The sequence below is a fragment of the Typopeltis vanoorti genome, chromosome 10 (genome assembly GCF_054136105.1).
Source record: "Typopeltis vanoorti isolate ZY-2024b chromosome 10, IOZ_Tvanoo_1.0, whole genome shotgun sequence".
NCBI lineage: Eukaryota > Metazoa > Arthropoda > Arachnida > Uropygi > Thelyphonidae > Typopeltis > Typopeltis vanoorti.
In genome coordinates, this window is record NC_143558.1 from 94,270,347 (window position 1) to 94,292,841 (window position 22,495).

At 35.2% G+C, this 22,495-nt stretch overlaps 2 protein-coding genes across 2 annotated transcripts in view; one reads left to right on the top strand and one right to left on the bottom strand.

The window, feature by feature from the left end:
* Sec23 (transport protein Sec23) overlaps positions 1-22,495 on the bottom strand; it is a 410,761-nt gene that overhangs the window by 304,821 nt on the left and 83,445 nt on the right. The gene's annotated exons all lie outside the window — the stretch shown is intronic.
* Positions 1-22,495, top strand: part of LOC150102602 (putative glutamate receptor) — a 55,224-nt gene that overhangs the window by 8,317 nt on the left and 24,412 nt on the right. Inside the window, exons 5-9 of the mRNA XM_090398710.1 lie at positions 4,866-5,042; positions 11,068-11,174; positions 14,712-14,802; positions 17,256-17,411; positions 20,007-20,172. Of these exons, the coding sequence (XP_090254836.1) occupies positions 4,866-5,042; positions 11,068-11,174; positions 14,712-14,802; positions 17,256-17,411; positions 20,007-20,172 (697 nt within the window). The remainder of the gene's footprint in view (positions 1-4,865; positions 5,043-11,067; positions 11,175-14,711; positions 14,803-17,255; positions 17,412-20,006; positions 20,173-22,495) is intronic.

Genomic DNA, 22,495 nt, shown 5'->3' on the forward strand with positions numbered 1-22,495 from the left:
TTATTTCTCTTTTAACGTTGTCAAGTTTATAATTTTATGTACACCGCGATACAGCAGATGTAACTATACCGACTGATGATTTCTTCACAGAAATGTAAATCTCTTGAACTGCAAAATTATACAGGTCTACATCGTTTATGGTTTTTAGTATTCCTTCAATTTAGGACTTCTCTATCCGTTATTTCTCTGTTCATGATATTTTCAAAACTTTTCGTTAGCATCACACTAATGTCAGTAATATCTGTTCAAGGTTAAGACTTCACAGAATAACACCTGACCATACAAAGATTTTGTCTCTCTTCTTTAATTTGATGTGTGCGTCACTTCTAAGTATACAGCTTTATTTTCGTTGGTTTTTCTTACACGTATCCTGCTTTCGTTCATTCTGCTATCTAATATTCTTCTACGCAAAAAAGCAGATTAACAGCTAATTATGTACTTGAAATCAAGTACATGAGTACTTGATTTCATTTTTTTTTCTTTGAAGATTTTCTTTGTTAATTCTCAGGTTTTGTTTTATTATAATTTAATTAGAGACGATGTTCTTTTCATGTTCTGTGAGATATGCACTCTTTTAAATCTGTTTTGGCTTTGCTATAAAACATGATCATATACATAGTTGATATTGATGTACGATTTATTTAATTACCGATGCATTTTTCTTTAGGCTTTTGCATTACGTTTTCACTTTAATACATACCCTATAATATGAATCATAATATACATCCCTATCTAATTCCTTTTTTTAATATCTATGATATTCTGTTGTATCTCCTTTTTTATGTTTATTCAGAGTATAACTGGGTTCATTTCTAGAATAATAGCGTTTTTGTTTTATATCATTGATATTAATATCTTGTTATTCTAATATATCTTAGATTTTTTTTGTTTAACTTGATAAAAAGCTTTTCCTGGTGGTTTACGAAGAATAAATATACAAATACTCCTAATGCTCCCTGGTATTATGTGTATAGTTTCTTAATATTTATTTCAAAAATAGTTTCTTATGCGTAACAAATTATTTTGTTGGTGTTGATTTATATCTGTATGTTAAATTATATTCTTTTATAATTCTAAGCAGAATTATAGATACATGCGTAATACCCATCTCCTCCCCTCCAACCCCATGCGATTAGTTTTCTACAATGCCTAACGCACTGTAATTAACTATGGGGCGAGTATCGTTCCCATTCGAGAGTAGAATGAGAACGATGATGGTTCCTCAAGCCAGTTGTTAGATAGTACACAAGGTCGAGCCGATGCAACGCATCAGGAACCTTCCCGATCATCTAGAAAACAAACCTTTCTGCCATTTACTCTTCCAGATCGTTAATACAGGCAGAGAGAGAGAGAGAGTATGTGTGTGTCCGCGTGTGCAGAGATATTTACAAAACCATCCATGAGACGAGACTGAGTAAGTGTCTTGTGAAAATATGCGCATCAGTCTTTCAGCTGTACACCGGGTGCATCTACTCTGCAATTAACTTCTGACATTAACAACCAGAAAGGAAACTATGAAAAACATACATTAGCACTGCAGATTAGGAAAAAACCTCCTACAAAAATAACAGCAAAAATCATGACAAACAAAAAATTTAATCACAAAAAGCAATAAATCTACTCTATACTATAAAATAAGCTGAAATTGGAAACGGATGCGACGTCGGCTTGAAACGGATGTAGGCTGTAACGTTTTTGTCAAGTTATTTGAAACGTTTTGAAACGTTTCGAGTTTTCAAAATTCGAGTCATCGGAATTCAAGGAGAACCGACCTACCAGTCCGGAACACGGGGGGTGGTGGAGTAGGTGCCGGGGGGGGGGGAGGATCCCCCTAGTATAACTATAAAAAACAAAAATTCACATGAAAAAACACTTTCCTATTACTTCGACAACTAGCGGCTTTAAAACAACCATAAAAGATAGGACAAACTTGTGTCTAAATCAGGCCTTTTATTTCTCGCAGAACTGCAAAAAGAAGCCCCTACAGCAGGCTTTGCTATAAAAAAACATTCGAGACTTTATGAGAAGTATTGCATGATAAATTAAATAATATGAAATGAGTGGCACAGTTACACTTAAGTAACTAGTTATATGTAACATTAGGACGTGTTGATCTGAGCACCATTTTTTCTGTTTGAGCACACTGTCTATTTCATTCTAGGTATTTACTTTTCATTTATGCATTAAGTCTGCAAAGAGCTATTCTACATAGAGTAAACATTGTGTCATTTATATCTATAATAGTATCGTTGTCGAAGTGAAAAAAAAAATATATATAAAGACAGAAATACAGTTCAGAATTTGTGAAAAGTGCGTTAACACTATGCACAGGATGGAAATTAGAGATCTAAATAAACTATAAACATCACATAAAGTCTGCTACTTGTGCTCAACTATTAAAGCTTGCGTTTTTAGACTTTCATCCGAGCAACTAAATGTATGAGGCCAGTGTATTATGTTTGCTAATTACGTACGTTCTTCTGGCCGGTATGCGTGTTTTGCGGAATGAAAAGATTGAGTTTTCGGAAGGAAAAACACTCCACCTCCACATGAGCATAGCTAACTCGCCTTCAGTTGAAAAGCAAACTATTAAAGAAATAAACCCAATATAAAAATATCTCTAGTCCTTTGGATATTCCGATGGTTGACTGTGCGGAAAAAAAAAAAAAAAAAAAAAAAAAAAACAGGCATAAAAATATTCATGCACTAGCAATGGACAGACTTTTCCTATTTTCCTATCCAAATCCACCACCAGAATCGCCTGATACATTCGCTGTCCTAAAGCTCAGTTCACACAAAGTGGATTAAATGATCTGGTGAAAGATTTAGGATTCTGCATAGGTCTTGGGATGAGACTCAAAGTTTGAGAAGCTACTTGCTCTAGACTCTAGAGTATTCATTTTTTTTGTATCGAAATCGTGAGAATAAATTTATACACATTTTCCAGGAAAGTTCGCTAGTATATCGCTGCGATATTTCTGGACTTGTACTAGTTTAGGAGTGAAGATAAACTGCCAACAGAGGCTCTTTATTAATTCATCTTAAAAGAATCTTAGCAGGCGCTCAGTGAAACAGCGGTAGCAATATTTTCGTTGTCGTCCAAGTTGCTCGTTTTGTTCGCTTAAAAGAGATTTGTGAAAATCTTGCACCTCTTGATAGAAATATAAGGGATGTAGGTTCCTTTGTGAAAAATTTAAAGTCTCTGCCTACATTTGAGAAACAGTCTTCTCAAATGTATGCAGATTTGCCTTCGCTGGAAAACAGAGGCCAATAATGTCATTTGGGAAAAAATAAGTAAAGTAGAGGGGATGTTCATGAAAGACTCAAAACATATTCTCCCAAAAACGTTTACTGGATCTAACGAGCTTGAAGATTAATTTTTTGCTCTCTCATTTGGGATATTTCCTCAAGAATATTGGTGTTAGCATAGTACGCAAGGATGGAACCTCAGCATGATGGTAGAGATTACTTGTGTTTAAAAAGAGAAACTACTGATGCATCACAGAAAAAAAAAAAAAACTATTACGATAAAGGAACAATGTTTACTTCAAGAAAGATTAAGGATTCCGAAAAAACATTCGCTTTTATGTAGTCATTCTTATTTTATTCTTTTCGACTTGTTTTATTTATAATTTTATAAAACAATGCCTCTTGTCATTAAATACGAGAAAAATAGACAAAATAAAGAGTTACTTGTTATAAATGTTCTCAGTTTGCAACACAAAACATGCATGTATATTTTGAAATCAGCATAACAAACTAAAGTGCAGAAAGTTATTCGTATGCAAACACTATTCAACAAGTTCGATTTATACTTTCCAGAGATGAGCCTAGAACTGCAGGTTTCAGCAATGAACTAAGAGAAAGTTCTACAGAGAGCAGGTTTTCTTATTTCTCAAGAATGGCTACCAAGGTAAAAGCTTCTACCTGTTTATCGCAAAGGCTCCGGTTTAATTCCCGCAAACAGCACAGATGTTTGTAAAAGCCTTGAAAGAGAAGGGAGGAGGGATTTTTCTCTGTCTATAAATTAAAACAGATCTTCTACTTCATTTTCCAAGATTAACTTTTATATAATAGCAACCCAAGAAATGAAAGTATGGAAACATAAAGTACATTAATATTGTGGTGAGCCTATATACATAAAGAAGAATGTTTCTGACATTTAAAAGTTTGTGGCTCCTTCTCTGGGCTCAAAACATAGTTCTTTATGTAGTTTTGCCTTCCAGAAAGCAAAACATCCATAGCTCAACGGAAATCGATGATACCATTCGACTGGAAGGAGACATAGGGTCGAACGTCATCTAGAAAAAGATTCTTTTACCGGGTTTTCAAATGACGACGAGTTTGCCTGTATCATACAATCAAGGACCAAGTTATTCCTTCTGAACCTAGTGTTTTTGTTTTTCATTGCGTTCAAGTCCACACAATTATATAGCAACCAACAAAATACACTGGTCTTAATTGTTTCGGCCGTAACTGCAAACAATCCCTTACAAGCAAAGCGATGGTGTTGTACCAAGGGTTATAAAACTCATTAGTATTTCCTTAACTCAATATTACTTTAACAGGATATACTTCCTGGTTTCTCCAACAAATATTGATAATAACAGACAAAACCAAAAGAAAAGATAAAGTTTAGAACTGTGCGAAATATGTAGTCTTTTCAAAACTGAAAGAGGCTACATATTTCGCACTTCATCTGCCTGTTTGTCAACTCATTCACATTAAACTGACAAGTAAGCAAAGTCAGCATTAACAGCTAAAGTGGTAATTTCTATTAATGTTTATTGCGACCCACTGACGATTTTTAACAAAATTTCTATGAAATTTCATCATTAATACACAATCGTTTATTTTTTTTACAGCAAAATACAGCGCAGTGTGGCGAAAAAGAATTTAACTACAACATATGGCAAAGTTTCCCGTCAGAATTCGGTGGCCAGGTATTGGAACCTATAGCATTCTGGTCTCGGTCGTATGGTCTAATGAGGACGGAGCTGATTTACCCATATAAGATCACGCTGAGAGTATTGATAATTGAGGTAATTTTTTTTTTCAGAAAATATTATTAGCGGAATCGCTTATGTTTAATTTAAGGTAAGTTGAGTAGGTTGAGTCAGGCAGGAAAATAGAATTCCAAATAAATCAACAAGTAAATAAAATCAACGAATTGTTTGTATGGATGTCTTCAAACATAGTCCATTAAAAACACAAAACATTGTCCCCTTTGGGGAATGTCAGTTGGAAATTTCGTTTACAAGTTATTTACAGTAACCCAACTTACGTTTCACAAAATAAAATGAAATCATGTTAATCATTTTATCTTAATTTTAATAAGAATAATAAAATTATTCTTATTTTAATTAATTTTATCTAATCTTTTATCTTAATTTGGGTTAACGTTCTTTCTGAGAGGAAAATTCTCATGATTATTTAATAAACTTTATATGAAGAGAATTTTTTGGATTACTGAACAAATAACTGAGCACAAAGTAATATTTCTTTATTTGGCATAAAGGGATCTAAGTAAAATCGTATGCATGGCGATTGTTTCTAATATTATCTACGAGAATCTGTCGTGTAGATATTTCCTTTACTTTGCAGTCAGGAATAGTTTCGTTTTATCGCTCTTTTCAAAATTTATACCAAAGCGCTTAAAAAATGCAATGGTATCTGTCTTAGAATTGGAAAAACGTAAGTAGACATAATAACAGAAATAAAAGAAACAGATAACGTAAGTTAAAGAAGTTAATTTTAATCGTTTCTTTAAGGTAAGTTATACGTTTCTTTTATCTCTAGCAATGGATGGTACTTATGCACAGTGCTTCGCTGACTCCATAACAGTCAGTTGCATGTTCCAACCCCGATGGACAGGAGACACCTTTGAGGATTTTCAAGAGAAAGTAGTCACAGCTGATTTCATATAGCAGCTTTTCTTTTTCGGCAAGATCCTTTCCGCAAATCAAACAAGCAGGAGAATAAACGCAATTAACAGACATAAATATGCTTAATTTTCTTAATCATTATTCTAATCAATATACAACAGTAATTAATATATTTAATAAAATATTAATATAGTAATAATTAATATGACTGCTATTATATTAACAAGATATTTCATTAACCGATAACATTCCATAGCCTCATGGAACGAAGTTTGCCTATTTCAGAATGTACCAATAGAAAAGTTTTTCTATCGGATTAATATAAATTATTTAAAATTTTCTTTTCTCTAGAAGAAAACGGAAATTTCTAAAAAAGTATTTTCTTTTTCTAAAAATATTCAGTGATCTGATTTGTATAATAAAAATAAAATATTACTGCCTGTGTAACTTTGTGGTAACTTCCATGGTGCTAGTTCGACAAATATGAAGCCTCTTTCTTCTTCCGTGCTTGCAGATGAAATATCATTATAGCTCCGATTCTCCCATTTCAGCCAGTTACAAAATTAGTATATTTTGGTTTTAGGCAGGTAGGATTTCCCCCCCACCCCGATAAATTGACATTAAAACTAACTTTACTTCAGATAATACCAGTGTTAGGGATCGGTTGTTTGTCGTACTCTTGTCACCCGTAAGTTGACAAATCGTCAGTACTGATGATGAGAATGGAGTTCTCGCACCTTCTTACTTAGACGGTTCTGCCATCTGCCAAGTCTTTGTTTTCTGAGTAAGTATCCTTATGATGTTGTCTTTCAGTTGATTCATAAAAGTTCTTAGGAGTTTTCGTGATCTTCTTGCCTTCGTTTTTCTTCAATTATTCTTGAATTTCGTTTTTGATCAATTATTCTGGAGAAGTAGCCATGTATCTCAACCATATCGATCTCCTCGTCTCAATACTGTCGAGAAATTTTCTCTTCTCTTCTACTGCTTTTTCTAAAACTTATTTGTTCTTTTCGCTGTTCAGCATCTTTTCGAATCTCCTTCAGCACCAGATTACTTTATATCTTCTGAGCGAAGGATGATTCCCAAAGATCTCAATTTCGAAACTTGTTCAATTTTATTGGTGTCAGTAATTGGATCTAAGCTCTGCAGTAGTTTGATAATTGCCACATATTTTGTCTTCGTGGTTTTATTACCATTCCAATATGATTTTGTTGTGGCGTTTAAACTCTCTGTCGTTATATGTAAGTCATTTTTGAGTTCGGATATGGTGGCTTTGTGATCCGCAAATTTAGTCCACCTTAGTAATAGGGGTGGCACTCTAAACAAGATCAAGATCAGGCTTCATGATGCCATTGTTTGCTAAGATCAGTGACGTCATGAGTATGGAATGTTTGGAATTTCGCTGGAGATCCATCTGTCAGTGACGTCACGTTGTGTGTTTTGGTTCGCGTATGGAATTCTGGGTGATGGTTAGAGATAGGATCGAGTATGGAATCCTTGGAATTTCCCTGGGGGATACATCTGTCTGTGACATCACGTTGTGTGTTTTGGTTCGCGTATGGAATTCTGGGTAATGGTTAGAGTATGCAATTCTGACAAGATTGAGATGTAGATAAGAATAAGATAAGTGACGTCACACTGTGTATTTGGTTCGAGTGTGGACTTGTGGGTAATGGCCAGAGCATGGAATTCTGAGATGTGGGTGTGTTTGTCATTGACATGAGATGAGGTTTTTGTTCACATGTGGCATTATTAGTAATGATTAGAGCTTGGAATTCTGGGAAGATATTTGGTCAAGTTGGATTGCAGTAGACATTTTCTAAAATAATTAACTACTGGTATCACTGGGATCCCCCTCAACCCCCCCCCCATCACACACACATTTTTTTCCTTTCATATTAAATTTTCTAAAATAATTAATTACTGGATATCACTGGCATCCCCCTCACCCCCATGAAACGCACACATACACACATTTTTCTTCTTCTTTCTTTTCTTCTTCTTTCATGTTCACATTTTCTAAAATAATTAATTACTGGAATCTCAGTTTTACTGCTTCTATATCATGTTTAAGATCTTAAAAACTTCATTACTTTTCTAATTAAATGTTAACTTTATTACAAATTCTAAGCAGAATAAATATTTTTAATAGTTCATTTAAGTTTACAAATATACATTTATTTGACTGAAATATTATTTACAAGTATATTCACAATGAAAAATTCAAACATGTAATTACCTAGAAATATTTCACAAGATCTGTCTCTTTTGCTATTTTCCTAAAGAAAGAAAATTTTCAAAGGGTTTTGGGTTCGCTCATTTTTTTTTTTTTTTTTACTTTATGGGATGCATAAAACAGTACAGTACAGTACAGCACAAGACACACACACAAGATGATCTGCGGTCTGAAAGAACGAATTGCAGTAAATAAACTGAAAATGCACTCGATTATTGTTCCTTATAGGTTTCTGTCCAATTTGACGTCATTGAGTTGAAGTGAAAGGGGGACGTTATTGTCATGGGTATGTGTGACTTCCTGTGTGTGGAATTCTGGGTGATGGTTAGAGTATGGAATTCTGACAAGTGAGATGTGTTTTTTGTGTTTTTTTTTTGGTTGCGTGTGGCATTATGGGTTTTTTCCATTCCTGGCATTAATTTCACAGTAGTGATTTTTTTTTCAAAACTCGTTTATATGTTACGTATTTTTTCCAACACAAATAAATAATTATTTATTCTTATTTCAACTGAATATTAGGTCTGGTACTATAATTTTCAACTTAATTCCTCTGTTACAACTTTCAAAGATTATACTTTATACTCCGGTATTTTTCTTTTGCCTTAGTAAGTGTTGACTGAAAGGAAATGAGACAAACAAGGATTGGAAGCAGGGGCGAATGCTGGTCTTGAAATTCACGCTTGCTCTTGTTATCATTCAGGGAGTTAGAGGTGTGATTGAAGTCTGATTAGCGGAATAATGAATTTCTGACCATTTAAAACTATATATTTCGAAAAATATGTACATTTAATCATACAAATAGAATATCATTTGTAAAATAAATGTATCTTTTTCAATTTAGCTACTTTAATACAAATTCTACCCTACGGTTCTTCTTTATGAACTGGTCAATAACATCGTCATAAAAAGTTGGTTGTAACTTAATTTTCCCAAGCAACATACACACTTATAAAGGCTGGCTGAAGCTCACTGGCTAGAGCTACGTTGACTGCGTATGGCCTGTGCTTAAGCAACAGAGTGAGACAACGTGAAATGGCTATGCACGCGCATGAAATCATAGTGCTGCTGCGAGGACCTGGAAGCTCCTACAACCGAGCAAGCCAAAGTAGCTTTGACTAGACGAGCAAGCATCGGCCTTCGATACACAACGCAAAGCTCAATTATTGCCGCGCAAGCTTAAGACGTCTTCTGTCTACAAAAATAAAAGCCTAAATGGAATGCTTATAAATGCATGCATTTATTAACAAATAAATATTACTTCTTTCTCAATTAATGAGCTTGCGCAGCAAGCATGGAGAATTCGCCCCTGATTGGAAGTAAAGTAAAGTCAACGCTATCCTCTTCTGTTAATTTCACAATGTAGTGTGACAGATTGCACTACGACTTGAAATTAAAAATTTACGGATTTGCACTAGTAATTTTTTTTTCGCATTCATAATTAAACAGAAATTAAGACTTTAAACTTGACAAGTGTCTGAAAGTAAGGTTACCAAATTTCTTGAAAACAATATGCGACATCAATGTCGACCATAAAAAAATAAAATAAAATAAAAATTGTAAAGAAAAATAAAACGTTTAATAAAAATCTTGCTTACCGTGATCATAAATAAATATTTATGATCACGGTAAGCAAGAAATTCATCAACTTTTCGAAGTTTTGACATTCATACCCATATTGTTTTCATCATTTGGAATACCAACCCGAAAATTCGCATCACTCAATGCGGGCTTTTGATATGCTTCTATATATAAGAGAGTTAATTATACCCAAGAAAAAGAAGTTGTTGAGGAATTCAGGCAGTCTTTTCAAAAACCACTAAACGAATCTTCACGACTAGATGAAAACTTTATACCAGAAGTACAATGCTTAGAATGTTGAAGAGATCACAGTAGGGGAGTCATGCTTTAATAATATTCTCAACTTCAGGTGAAAATATTATTAAAACACTAAAAATAATAAGGCAACCGGTGAAAATAAAAAGAATTCTAAAAATTGGAGAAACACCCTTAACAACCGAGATTTATAAACTCATCGAGCTAAGTCAAAAAAAAAAAAAAAAAAGAAATCCCAGTATTGGAATGCAGTCATACTGTGTCCTTTTTTAAAGAGACCCTGTGATAACTAGTAAATATAGAGGAATTTCTCTCTCTCTTTCTTATACTCTTGCTACAAAATACTGTGTACACTGATCTGGTAAAGAATTAATGTATACACTTCAAACATTATAGGTAAATATCAGAGTGGCTTCTGCAAGGTAAAGTCGGCGAGAGATCATATTTTCACTCTCCATGTTGCTACAGTCTACAACATGATAGTCTACATCGAAATGCACTATGAGATGCGGTGAGACATTTTAGAATACCATAAAAGTATATAAATACGATAAGAATTTGTGATCACCACACTCTCTGCAAGATACGTTTCCTCCTTGAACATTCATTTTGAAATAAAATGTGGACTCCGCCAAGCTTTCTCAATCAACCTTATTCAATATTGCACTGGAAAAAGTAATTAGACACATAAATGAACAAAGATAGTAATAAATCGGAACAATATATTACTGGCTTGCGCCGATGACAATGTTTATACACTTAGAGACTCTCGTGAATATGTTATATATACTACGTCTAATTTAATCAGGGCAGGCAAACGAGTCTTTGTGTGTGTTCTCCGTCTATTTGAAGGGTAAAAACTGGGAGTTCCAGGAGAAAAGTCCTCATTAAGGTTCCATGCATCCTAAGTGGGATTGAAACCAGGCTGCTTTGCCAACAAAAACGTACTGAATTACTTCGCCCGATTGTGTCACAGAAGAATTTAGAAGAAAAGGCAAAAATCAGTTTGACTTTAATTACTTAACATTTATCTTGTCGATACATTATGATGTCTAGTAAATATAATGAATCCATGATTTCTCTTTGAGCGAATTTCTACTTTTGATGTTACAGTATCCTCCTTTTATCATGTTAAAGAAGAAACGAAAAGGAAAAATTGAACTGAAAGAATGTGTTGCCAAAGAGCTCTTGAAATATCTCAGTAAAACGCTGCAATTCAAGTAAGTACAATTTATTACATGGTTTCAAAAAATTAACTGATTCTTTATGTACGTTAACTTGGAAATATTTTCTTCATAATCGATTAATTTGTTTTGTGGAATTGAACCTAGGTAGACTTGTTGAATAAGAATTTCCTTTGAAAAGATAGAGCCGCTTCAGTTTATTTGAGATGCTCGTGCAGATCTTTAAATTTATGAAAATTGACGCAGTCATATCAGGTACCCCCGTATGCACATCTAACTAGCCGTGACATTTGATTGTGACTATTGTGATGATGATGGTAAAAGTCACCGTAGCTCAGTCGGTTTCGACGAAGCCTTTTGGTTCGAAAGACCCTGAGCATGAATCCCGTCTAGGATGTAAAACAAACTGATACAAAGATGGAAAGGTTTCCGAGAGGAAAACCCCTTCCACTTCCGTATTACTGGTCAATTCACCTTGAAAAGTCCTGATAATTTTTTTTCGAGTCCTAAACAGTATTCGAACTGGGGTCTTTTCACTCACCAGGCTTCGTAGAAACTGACTGAGATAAGGAGGCTCTTCGATTAGTGCAGTTATACAGAATATTAAAATGTAATATAGATTAAATTTAGCCTACTTCCACGAGATGTCATCGTAGGCTCTCATATTAGTCATCACGCAATTCGTGGGAACGCAGCACAATATAATCCCATGATGATTTCTTGAAAAGGTGGTGAACAATGAAAAGAACCAAGAAACGGAGAGGCAGAGTACACGAAATAAACTGGCATAAAGAGACAGTAAAGTGGTGAAAAGCGTTGCTTTTCATCTACGGTTATAAATGAGCAGATTCTCTGTTATACACGTTGGTGCCAGAACATCAATACTAAGCTCCTGAATAGCACCTTCGTGTCGCAGTCCAGACGAAGACGCGACATGTGCCTGGATTTTAATCCCTTTTGAGACACAGAGAACCTTTATACAATCTTTTCAAAAGGTAGATAACGTTCTCAGAGGACAGTGGTACACGTTTTGCCTCCCGAAAACAGCTTTCTCATCAATGAAAACGGGCTAATCGGAAGGATAATACATGCAATTAACAGACATAACAGATCAAATACACAGCTTTAGCCTAGGCCGGAATTCAAACCAAACTGAACTCCGACAGCTTCAGTATTAATGGAAAGACTGCTTTGCATAATCCATGCTTTCCTGTGGGATTTAACAAAAGTAATGCTTTCGTTTGACCTGCATGGCGCAGAGTTGGATTGGACCCATCGGATAGTAAGACAGTTGAAAACTATAGTAGCATCGAATAGCTCGGATATGAAATGTAGGTGCCCTTCTCTGGCTTGGCGGCTCTATGGTAATGACCTAAATCACGTAAAATGATAATGCACTATGCCATGTTGCATAGACGGTGGGATATCATTTGAAGAAATGGGAGAGCAACGGTTAAATGGTTTAAAAATGGGAGTGCAATGGCACAGAATCCAGATGTGAACATTAGAGTACCTTTGCAAAGAATTAAGAGTGCGGGTTGAAAGCGAGGCCAGTACATTAAACTTCAATGCAGAAAGATAGGAAAACGATCTATACAAGAATGATAGTTCCCCCCCCCCCCCTCTTTCGGCTGTTAATGTGTAATGGGAGCTGATCTGTTTATTTTCTTATTCAGACGAAATAAAAACAACAGGGACGCACAAAAAAAAATCACAAAACATACATAATGTAAAATGCTGCTATAACACATGGATAGTGTATCCGCTCTCCAAGCAACAGGCTGTGAGTTCGAATCTCACTGTAAGCATGAATGTTTATGACTACAGGCGAGAGATGAATTTCATTTTCCAATATGAGACCCTATCATCCTGCTCGTGGAGGCCTAAGTGTCTTAAAAATTTTCAAATTTGGTCTCTAGAGCCTACCAAGGTACTAATACTAATGTACAATCAGGGCCGTACTTATGCAAAGGCGCACGAGGCTCTAGCTGGCCCGAAAAATTAGAGCCAATTTAATGACTCCAAACAATGAGGGAGGTGACACACCCACAGCACTCTACCGCCTCGGGCCCCCCTCGCCTCTGGAAAAGTGTAAATACAGTCCTGTATACGATGGCTTTACAATATTTCTTAGGCGGAATTCATATAAAAATAATAGTTTATGAGATATAACTGTTAAGTGTTAATGCTGTATTGCCTGGTATGACTATAGCAATTATAACAGTTTGCTACATTGGAATAAGTAAAACTAGGCTTGATGTCGACGTTACTTCGAGTTTCGGTGTATCTGCTACTTTCAAAATAAATCTTTGAAGGTCTTTGTACGAGTGATGGAAGATATTTGTTTCTTCCTTGCATACATGTTCTGGTTCATGGAGTCTTATTGTTCAAATAAACGGTGACCGAATTATGGTGGCTAAGGTACTTATTAAAGATGCTGCTTTTTTTAATCGGTCTAAAAGTGGTTGTTATAATTGAAATTCTCTGAATCTATCCGCTAATTTGCTTCTTGCTGTGATGACATATGGAAATAAGATATATCTGATGGGTGGAAAATCATAATATATTTTTTTCACATCAGATTTTTTATGATTTGCGATTTCTGGTAAAACTGAAAACTTGTAATTCCTAAATTATGCAAGATTATATGAAATCTTTTTTTTTTACGGTCAGCCTCTCCGAAAAACTTCACAGCACGGTTGCGTAGACGTAGTGACATATTTCCTACAGTTGGAAAGACCTGGGTTCGAATCCTGACTAGGATTCGAGGAGCCATTATAAGGGTTTTCAATTGAAAGTCTCATAAGGAAGTGTTTTACTCCCGAAAATTATCTTTCATCCCACAAAAGAAAACAGACAAATAAATCACATTAACATAAATTATACACTGGTTGAATGGCCTTGGCCACCTTCGGCCGTGGATCTAACTGAGCTTTTTAAAATGCCTATAAAAGTGATACATCGAACTAGCATTATATGATATTCTTGTTGAAACTTAGAGCCAATTAATAAGATTTAATTTATAATCTCTAAAAGAATTAATACAGTAATTCACTAATTCTTAAAGCGTAACTTCTCAGTTCCTTGTTTAATATCATTTCGATATACTATGAATTATAATTGAGATACAAATGAAACAAAAAATTTGAAACAGCATGAAAATCCCAGTAACAAAGTTGCTGTATTACAATGGAATGGAATGTCCAACCTCCCTTCTTTTCTGGAAAGTTTCGAATTGCGAAAATTCAATATATATTTATGATCTGATAATGGAGACATGAATCTAAACTAGATTCACATTATGCTTAATAAATAATAATTTTATTCTTAACTTATTTCTTATTTTACCTGAACTTGCTATGATTTAAATATATCTCATTCATATTTAAAATTAGTTCAGAGAACAAGGAGACTACGTTTTAAATTGCACTTCCAGAGCAAAATGGATGTTCCCAAAAAATGCTCTCTGTGTGTGTGTGTCCAAATGCTGTATATCTAACTGTCATGCCTGTTTTAGCAGTTACGCACAGAAATCATAATTTCAGCAAGCCTATAACGGAAATCTATTTTCAGGTACGAACTTGTGGAGCCGAAGGACAACAACTGGGGTTTCCAAAACGATACAAATAACTGGAATGGAGCATTAGGAATGTTAATTCGAGCAGTAAGTAAGAGTTGACTATTCATTTTCAATACTTCGTTATTTTGACATTATCATTAAAAATGAAATTTCAAAAATCTTCCGACAGAAACAGTGTAGTGAACAGAAGAAAGTGACCAGATGTCTTTGGGTGCCCGGGTAGTAGAGAACGCTATTTATCTTTTAAGTAGTTCTGCTATTAACTTTATATGATTACTAGGGGGGGGGGATACGCCTCCCTGGCGCTTACGGCGCCCAATCCTCTGTGTTTCGGACTGGTAGGCCGGTTCTCCTCGAATTCTGATGACTCGAATTTTTAAGCCTCGACACTCAGGATAGCCACTGATTTCAAAACGTTTCAAAAAACGCGACATAAAAAGGCTTATCATTTTATATATATATATATAGGGTAGATTTCCTATTTTTATACACACTCCTTGGAAAGAAGTCAACTGACACTCCCATGGGCAAAGTGCATCGTGCCATGTAACGAGTCACGCGTTTGTAGCCGATATAAATTGGAGAAATATGATCTTCGAGAAATGGCTGCGAGAAGAGAATTGATGGAGTTTGAAAGAGGCGTTGTGATAGAATGCCATGTTGCAAGCCTATCTGTATGGCATATTGTTGATAAATTGGGCCCCCAGGTCAATCAGTGATATCACACTGAGATGAAAGCGCAAGGAGTTAACTGCAAATGCTACCCGCAGTGAACGACCCACCACACTCACCGAATGTGATAGTAGGATGCTACGAAGGATAATATGTGGACCACCCTTTGTCCACCGACACGTTGAATACGCAGTTACAGGCAATGACTGGAACACGAATCTGCACAAAAACCTTCAGAACCGAGGCTTGCAACATGTGATTCCATGGTAAGACTACAGTATGCGACCCCAACATTGGCGGAACCAACATGCAGCGTAGTCTTTGTGGTGCAAAGAACGCAAACAGTGAGACGTGGAAGCTTGTATAGCTGCGTTATCGAGCGAACATCTCTTAACAGACTGCGTAATCTTAACTGTGAAATTTGGAGGTGGTGGCGTGATGGTATGGTCCTGTTATTCCTGGTTTGACCTCGAACCTCTGTTAAAATGCCTTGGGTTTTTGTGTTGCGCAGTGGCCTCTTAACACCCGTGCTATATCACTGAATAGAATGACTGAACATAAGAAAAATGTTCATTATAAACATCACAACACGTATTGATATCTCACATACATATTTATTTCTTTACGTTTTTAAAAAAAATACTCTGGGCTAAGCTAAAAAAGCTGGAAAGTGCTTAAACAGAACTTAGGTTTGTAATATACAGGCAGGGCGAAGTTCCTTACTGAAATCAGAACAGAAGAAAACGACATGATAATGAATCGACAACAAGCCAAGACTGTTCTGTAGGAAAGTTACTTTATTCTGAGACTGGAAGTTCATCAGATTTCTCCTCGTGTTAATGAATGCAGATGCCACTTTGACAGGCATCTCTCCACGCAAATGCGCCACGGAAGTTGAGATCTGACGCCGGAAACTTCCAGACATTGTACCAAAGAAACAGATTGGAATACCCTCTTTCGAGATCATCTCTCTCCCTATTCTTAAGTAATCACGAGTTTAGTTTCTTATGAATAGGGAGAGAGATGATCTCGAAAGAGGGTATTCCAATCTGTTTTTCTTAAAAACATTCTGAAAGACGGGCACAGTGCAGTGCCTGGTTTTCAGAACAGCAGAATACATGATAATTCCCTGATTGGGAATTTTTTTATTTTTTTATTATTTTTTTATTTTTTTTTATGTGAGTCGCACTCACAAGGTTTCGTGCTAGGACTTAAGAATCCGAAAATACCCTCTAGAAATCAAACAGAGGGCGATTTAAAGTCAAGTCTGGCCTCCAATAAGCAAGACAGTGCTCACACTGGATAATAAAATTCATCTACCACCTAATGACGTTCACCAACAACACGCCTACTGGTGGAGAGTAGAGGAGTTCCACTTGACCAACCTGGTATCAGCCACTCGTGTGAGATATGAGTCGGTGGTCTCCAGCTAATAATGAAGATAATCTCATCTAGAATTTATATTTCCTTCAGCTAGAAAGGATATCAGAAGAATAGAAGCAATATTCGGCTTTTCCACAATTCATCTATGGAAACAGATCACATTGATAAGAGGGTATTGTTAAGGATCGACAGTAAATTGAAATTCTCATTTGCAGTACAAGAATTGCTAGGGAGAAAAAGGGAAAAAAATATTAAAATTTGGATTTTATTCCACAATGATAAAAGTGTCGTGTTTTGCATCCGTGTTTAATTTCTGCTATAATCATTTCTTATTACTCATTAATGAATGCGTGTAAAATCATTCCTATCAGCGCCATTCCTGAGTTCTAACATTTCTTACATAAAAAAATATTGTAACTCTCATTAAACTGTGTAATAACAGTCTCCCGATAGTGCTCATTTTATTTGTTTGTATTTTTCAGGAAGCTGATCTGATTCCATTCCTCACCATAACTAAGAAACGAAAGGAAATTATAGACTTTACAAGACCACTCATTACAATAAATAACGGAATTCTTGTAAAACGTCCAAAAGAACCTCCTAGGGCCTTTATTTTCCTTCGGCCTTTTGCAAAAGAAGTAAGTGAAAGTAGTTTTGTCATACCCTAGTTTTATTCTCTCGAGAAAATAATACCATCATAAATCGTTTGAATGCAAGAAAGTAAGCTCATCTATTTAAATGGCTACTTTACTGAATCTAAAACCTTACAATCTATATTTTTTAAATAAGGCTATTTTGGGCTAATTATCTTTGCTTAGAAATTAATGATATATAATACTAATGGTTTTCTTCATTTTTACTTTATGTTTCCTAGTCAGAAAAAGTCGTAACCTTACAGTACATCAGTACTGTGGACGGGCTAAGGAATAAATTTATTTACGTAGCAGAAATCCTGCTGTAGAGACCAAACATGGAACTTTTTCAAGCCACTTCAGCCCACCAATAAACGAGGCAGTGGGCTCATACTGGACGATGAAATTTATCTCCAACCTAAAAACATCCATCCATAACTGGATTCTAACCCACAATCTTGTTGGAGAGCGGTACGTGAACCACTCAGACAAACAAGCTGGCAATGGCCTGGTAATAAATGGTATTGACTGTTTTCAATAAGTTCCCATGCATCAACTGTGAAATGTGGTAAAATTTTAAAAGGAAATTTCAGAATTCCGAAGATATATCTTCATAGCGAACAGTGAAAACACATTTTGCTTAATTTTTACACGAATTTGTGGAAGGGAAATGACTAAATATAATACTTTTATTGGCACGTGCCTTATTTACTAAGTTTTTATGCACAAAGCAACAATAACCGTCATTAAATCCTTGCTAAAATAAAAAATAAAATTGAATATATAAACAATTTATCGTTGTACATTATTCGCATATATGAAGGTCTACTCCGCCCTTTCTCTCTCTCTCTCTCTCTCTGTGTGTGTGTGTGTGCGTGCGTGCACTAAAAGCTTAAGTATAGTAATAATTGCTACAAAGACATCTTTTCGGATGAAAAGGGGAAAAAAGAACGTTGTGTCGAACCTGCGTGTTTCCATACGCCTGATGTGGTCGCTACCGACTCCTGCAGAAGTTACTGGCACAAACAACTAAAGCCATGAGGTGCTTGTTAGATAAATGCTTTCTCATTGTGTTCTAGCTCAAAGAGGGCTAACATGCTGGAGTTAGGATGACCACATTTTCTGAACCAAAATTGGGAAACAAATTCGGATTATAAGCAAAGCAATCATACAGTATTACCTGGAAATATTTCCCGTTGTCAGTTTGGTTATTCATATGAATTAACGTCTTTGGTCTCCAACCGACAAACAGTCGATTCGAATACCACTGCGGTATGGATATTTGTGAATACTTTCAGTGGCAGATGATTTCTTAGTCTGGTGAAAGAACACCACTTTGCATATCGGAGAAATGACGTACTTGAAAAGCGTTCCATGTTTGGATATGTACTACAAAGTTTCCGAATTATCTAAACCCGTAGCTCATCTACGGAGATCGTATACTATAGGTGCCACCTTTCGTAAGAGAAATCCGCATTAAAAAAAAAAAAAAAAAATTGCTGCCACAATAATATTGTACATAAGTACGCTGTGGGAATCGCACAGAAATCCGATTTGGTTGTCAGTTCTTTAAATCAGTGCAATGATTAGTTCGTTTCCTCTGGATTATTATTTAGATTACATCAAAAAAAAAATAATAATAAGACTATGTATGACACAAGTGTATTATGTCTATAAACTGCATGTCCTATTTGTCTAGTATATCCGGAGGGATTAAAATCTCTGCTTGCTCCACAGGAAACGGGGATGCTTTTTCAGTATGCGATTCTCCATCTTTTATGAATTCCAATTTTTTTTTAAGATTTGAAGATATATTGTAATTTTTGAGACAATTTCGTCATTGATAAAGAAAATGGGTATGGGAGTATTTTTAAAGTCAGACTCGTTTAATTACTAACATTTTTTTTTACTTCAGTAATATCTCAGAAATTATTCCTGTCCACCAAATCCATCGTATAAGCACAATAAATCCCGTCTAAGTAACTTACTTTAATGAATTTGTTACCGCAAGCCAATACCGTCATCAACTGCACTGAAAGACAGCAACAGAATTGGTTTCAAAATATATGTGCCCGTTAATATCATAAAACGCGTCTTCTTTAAACTGCGATTCTTTTGCTGCTAATGAATATTAATAACACAATTTTAATAACTTAAAATTTAATGTATGACATCAAATTTCTTTGAATCACTCTTTGTATTACCGAAATATGTTTGAGACACCAACGTAAATTTCGTGAAAGTTGCGAATTTGCAGCAATAAATAAATTAATTAAACGGATACAGTAGAGATTTAATGCTGTTCCTTTTGCGAAGTATTGGATTTTTAGAAAACATCATTGAATTTTCTAAGCATATTTCGCATAGCAAAACATGTTATATACTTCGACTATTCTTACCGTGAATTCTGAGAATAAAAAGTAATTAAAGTGGGATTATCTGGAATTTAGGTAACTCAACCTTGTCCCCTGTAGAATCATGTGGAATATACGACTATAATTTATTTATTACTAATAAATTATAAAAGTTTATTTTTAGTTCTTGCAATTAATTTATGGTATCTCTAATATTAATGAGATTTAACCATTTTCTTATTAATAGGTATGGTGTGGCATTGCTATAAGCATTCCCATAATGAGCACTATTCTCTACATAGTCAACAGATGTAGCCAACGAGTGATCAAAGCTAATAAACAAAGCAATACTTATGGATTGTTCCATTTTTGGAATTGTTTCTGGTATGTGTTTGGGGCCATGTTACAGCAAGGTAGGTCTATTAAATGTGTGAAAACATTATTTTCTAAAAATTAAAGAAATCACGCTAAACGAAGTCATAATTTCATCACGCATACACTATGGCTAATCAATAAAAAATCTAGGAGAGAATTATTTTCATGAAAATTAAAGCATATACAAGTTACCGTCAGTTATTATCTTCTTCAAAATACGGTACAGTGATCGTTCCCATTGTTAAATGCATCTTTGAAAGGCCCTATTAGAAACTGCATGCAGATCCCTTGTCGTATCCAACATCATATCTGCGACGTGTCGAAATTGTTTCTCATTCAGCCAGTGCTTTTACAGACGATGAAACAGGAAGTTGAGGGGGGGGGGGGAGGGGTAATACACAAAAGTAACCATGAAAGGCCAAAATTGTGCTCAACATCATTGATTAGAAAGATCTGAGGTTGAATTCCATCTAGGATGCGAGAAATCTTTTATAAGAGTTTTTCAACTGAAGAAAGATATCAAGCCTTATTATCGAATATAATAAGGCTTGATATCTTTCTTCATTTTCTTGATATCTCTGGCGGAAGACGTTGTGCCCAATGTTCCTATAGTTAGTAGAAGACCTCATTGCCGTTCGAAGAAGAAGCATGTTTTGTATATGGCTCTTTCAAAGTCGGATTTGTAACAGATTTTTTTTTTTTTTTGCTTGCCAAGCTGATATTGTAAGGCTGAGTGCGAAGTAGAAGTTTTGATCTCGAGCCACTTGGATGCGTTTTGAGTACACACTTGGAGAGTGGTGAAGTTTTAAGCGAGGCGTGTGTATGTGTCGAAGGGGGGGGAGACATTCTAGTTGGAATTTTATCGGAGCCGGAGAACAGAAACAGTAAGCAAATCATGGAAAGAAGGAGTAGATGTCACTAAAGTAATCCCATTTGGTTCACTGTAACGATAAAGGACAAGAAACCGAGACTGGCTGCAGAAGGATGTTCCGCAGTAAAGGAAATATGAGAGAGGTTATGGTCTGAGTTACTAAGAAGAGAGCTGACGTCTACAGTATATTTGGAAGGAGAACCAGTTAAGAAATTTCGGTATTCTCCGTGTCAATAACTTTTGTATTTTGAGGAGGAATAAGGAAATAACATTAGTTATCAGTGAGTGTTTGGACATGATTGGATGTTAGTTGAGACTGTAAAAGAAAGCATTAGTAAAACGTCGGAAATAAGAATTTCTTTTTAGGTGCCTAATTTATTATAATAAAAAACGCATATGGCACAACATGACCGCCCAAAACTCTACACAATTAAGTGCTATAGCAACCGGTACAGAAGATGTGAGAGCGCATCTTACACACACACACACACAGCGTATCAGAAAGAGCTCAACAACATCATGACACACAGCCTGAAACAGAAACTTATTACAAATCACTGAAACAGAAACTTATTACAAATCACTGAAACATGAAGTATCAGTACAATCAATAGAGCAGAAAATAACATAACATACAGAAACTACAACCATTATCCATAAAAAGTACCAAATAACATAACAATTCCACTATCTTCGTAAAGCTTGCACTGGTTTCTAAGTCAGTGGGATTATATTGATTATATAACCTTATCAGATCTTAAGTATCTTTATTATTATTATTTTTTTAATTCAATGATTTTTATTATTGAAATTATGATTGCATATTATGCATTTACAAGACATGTTGTTCTAGTTTTTTGTCTTTTTTTAACAGTGAATTTCATACAAATTTTCTATTTTTTGTATAATGTGTTAATAATAGTTACTACAGATGGTAATTTATAGTTTGCAATTGAATAAAAGTACATTTTTAACAGCATTTATAGTATAAAAATAAGTTATGTATATTTTACTTCTTTTTTTTGCTTTTAACGTATTTAAGCGCTGTAACTACAGTACTTAAATGTAATATATATATATAAAACCTGCTTCTATACTCTTCCTAAACTAAGATCGATTTTAAGCAAATACAAACAGGCTCACAACCATCTACAATTCCCAGGAGTGTACAAAATTACGTGTGACTGCGGGAAGCAATACTATGGCCAAACTGAAAAATCCATCCTCCTACGTCTGGAAGAACACCAGAGAGACACTGTCTACAAAAGAACTAGAGCAAGTGCCCTGTCAAGCCATGTACTGTTTTCAGTAAACACAAATGATGAAGGCCGTCAACATGAGATAAACTGGACAACAACCTCAAACCTTCATATACGCCATGACGAGGTAGAACGCCGCAGTCGAGTCTAAGGAAATTGTTATGGACCCTCATCATATAAATAGTAACCTCAGTTATAATCTACCGGACTCTTTCAGCTCTGCTATCCGAT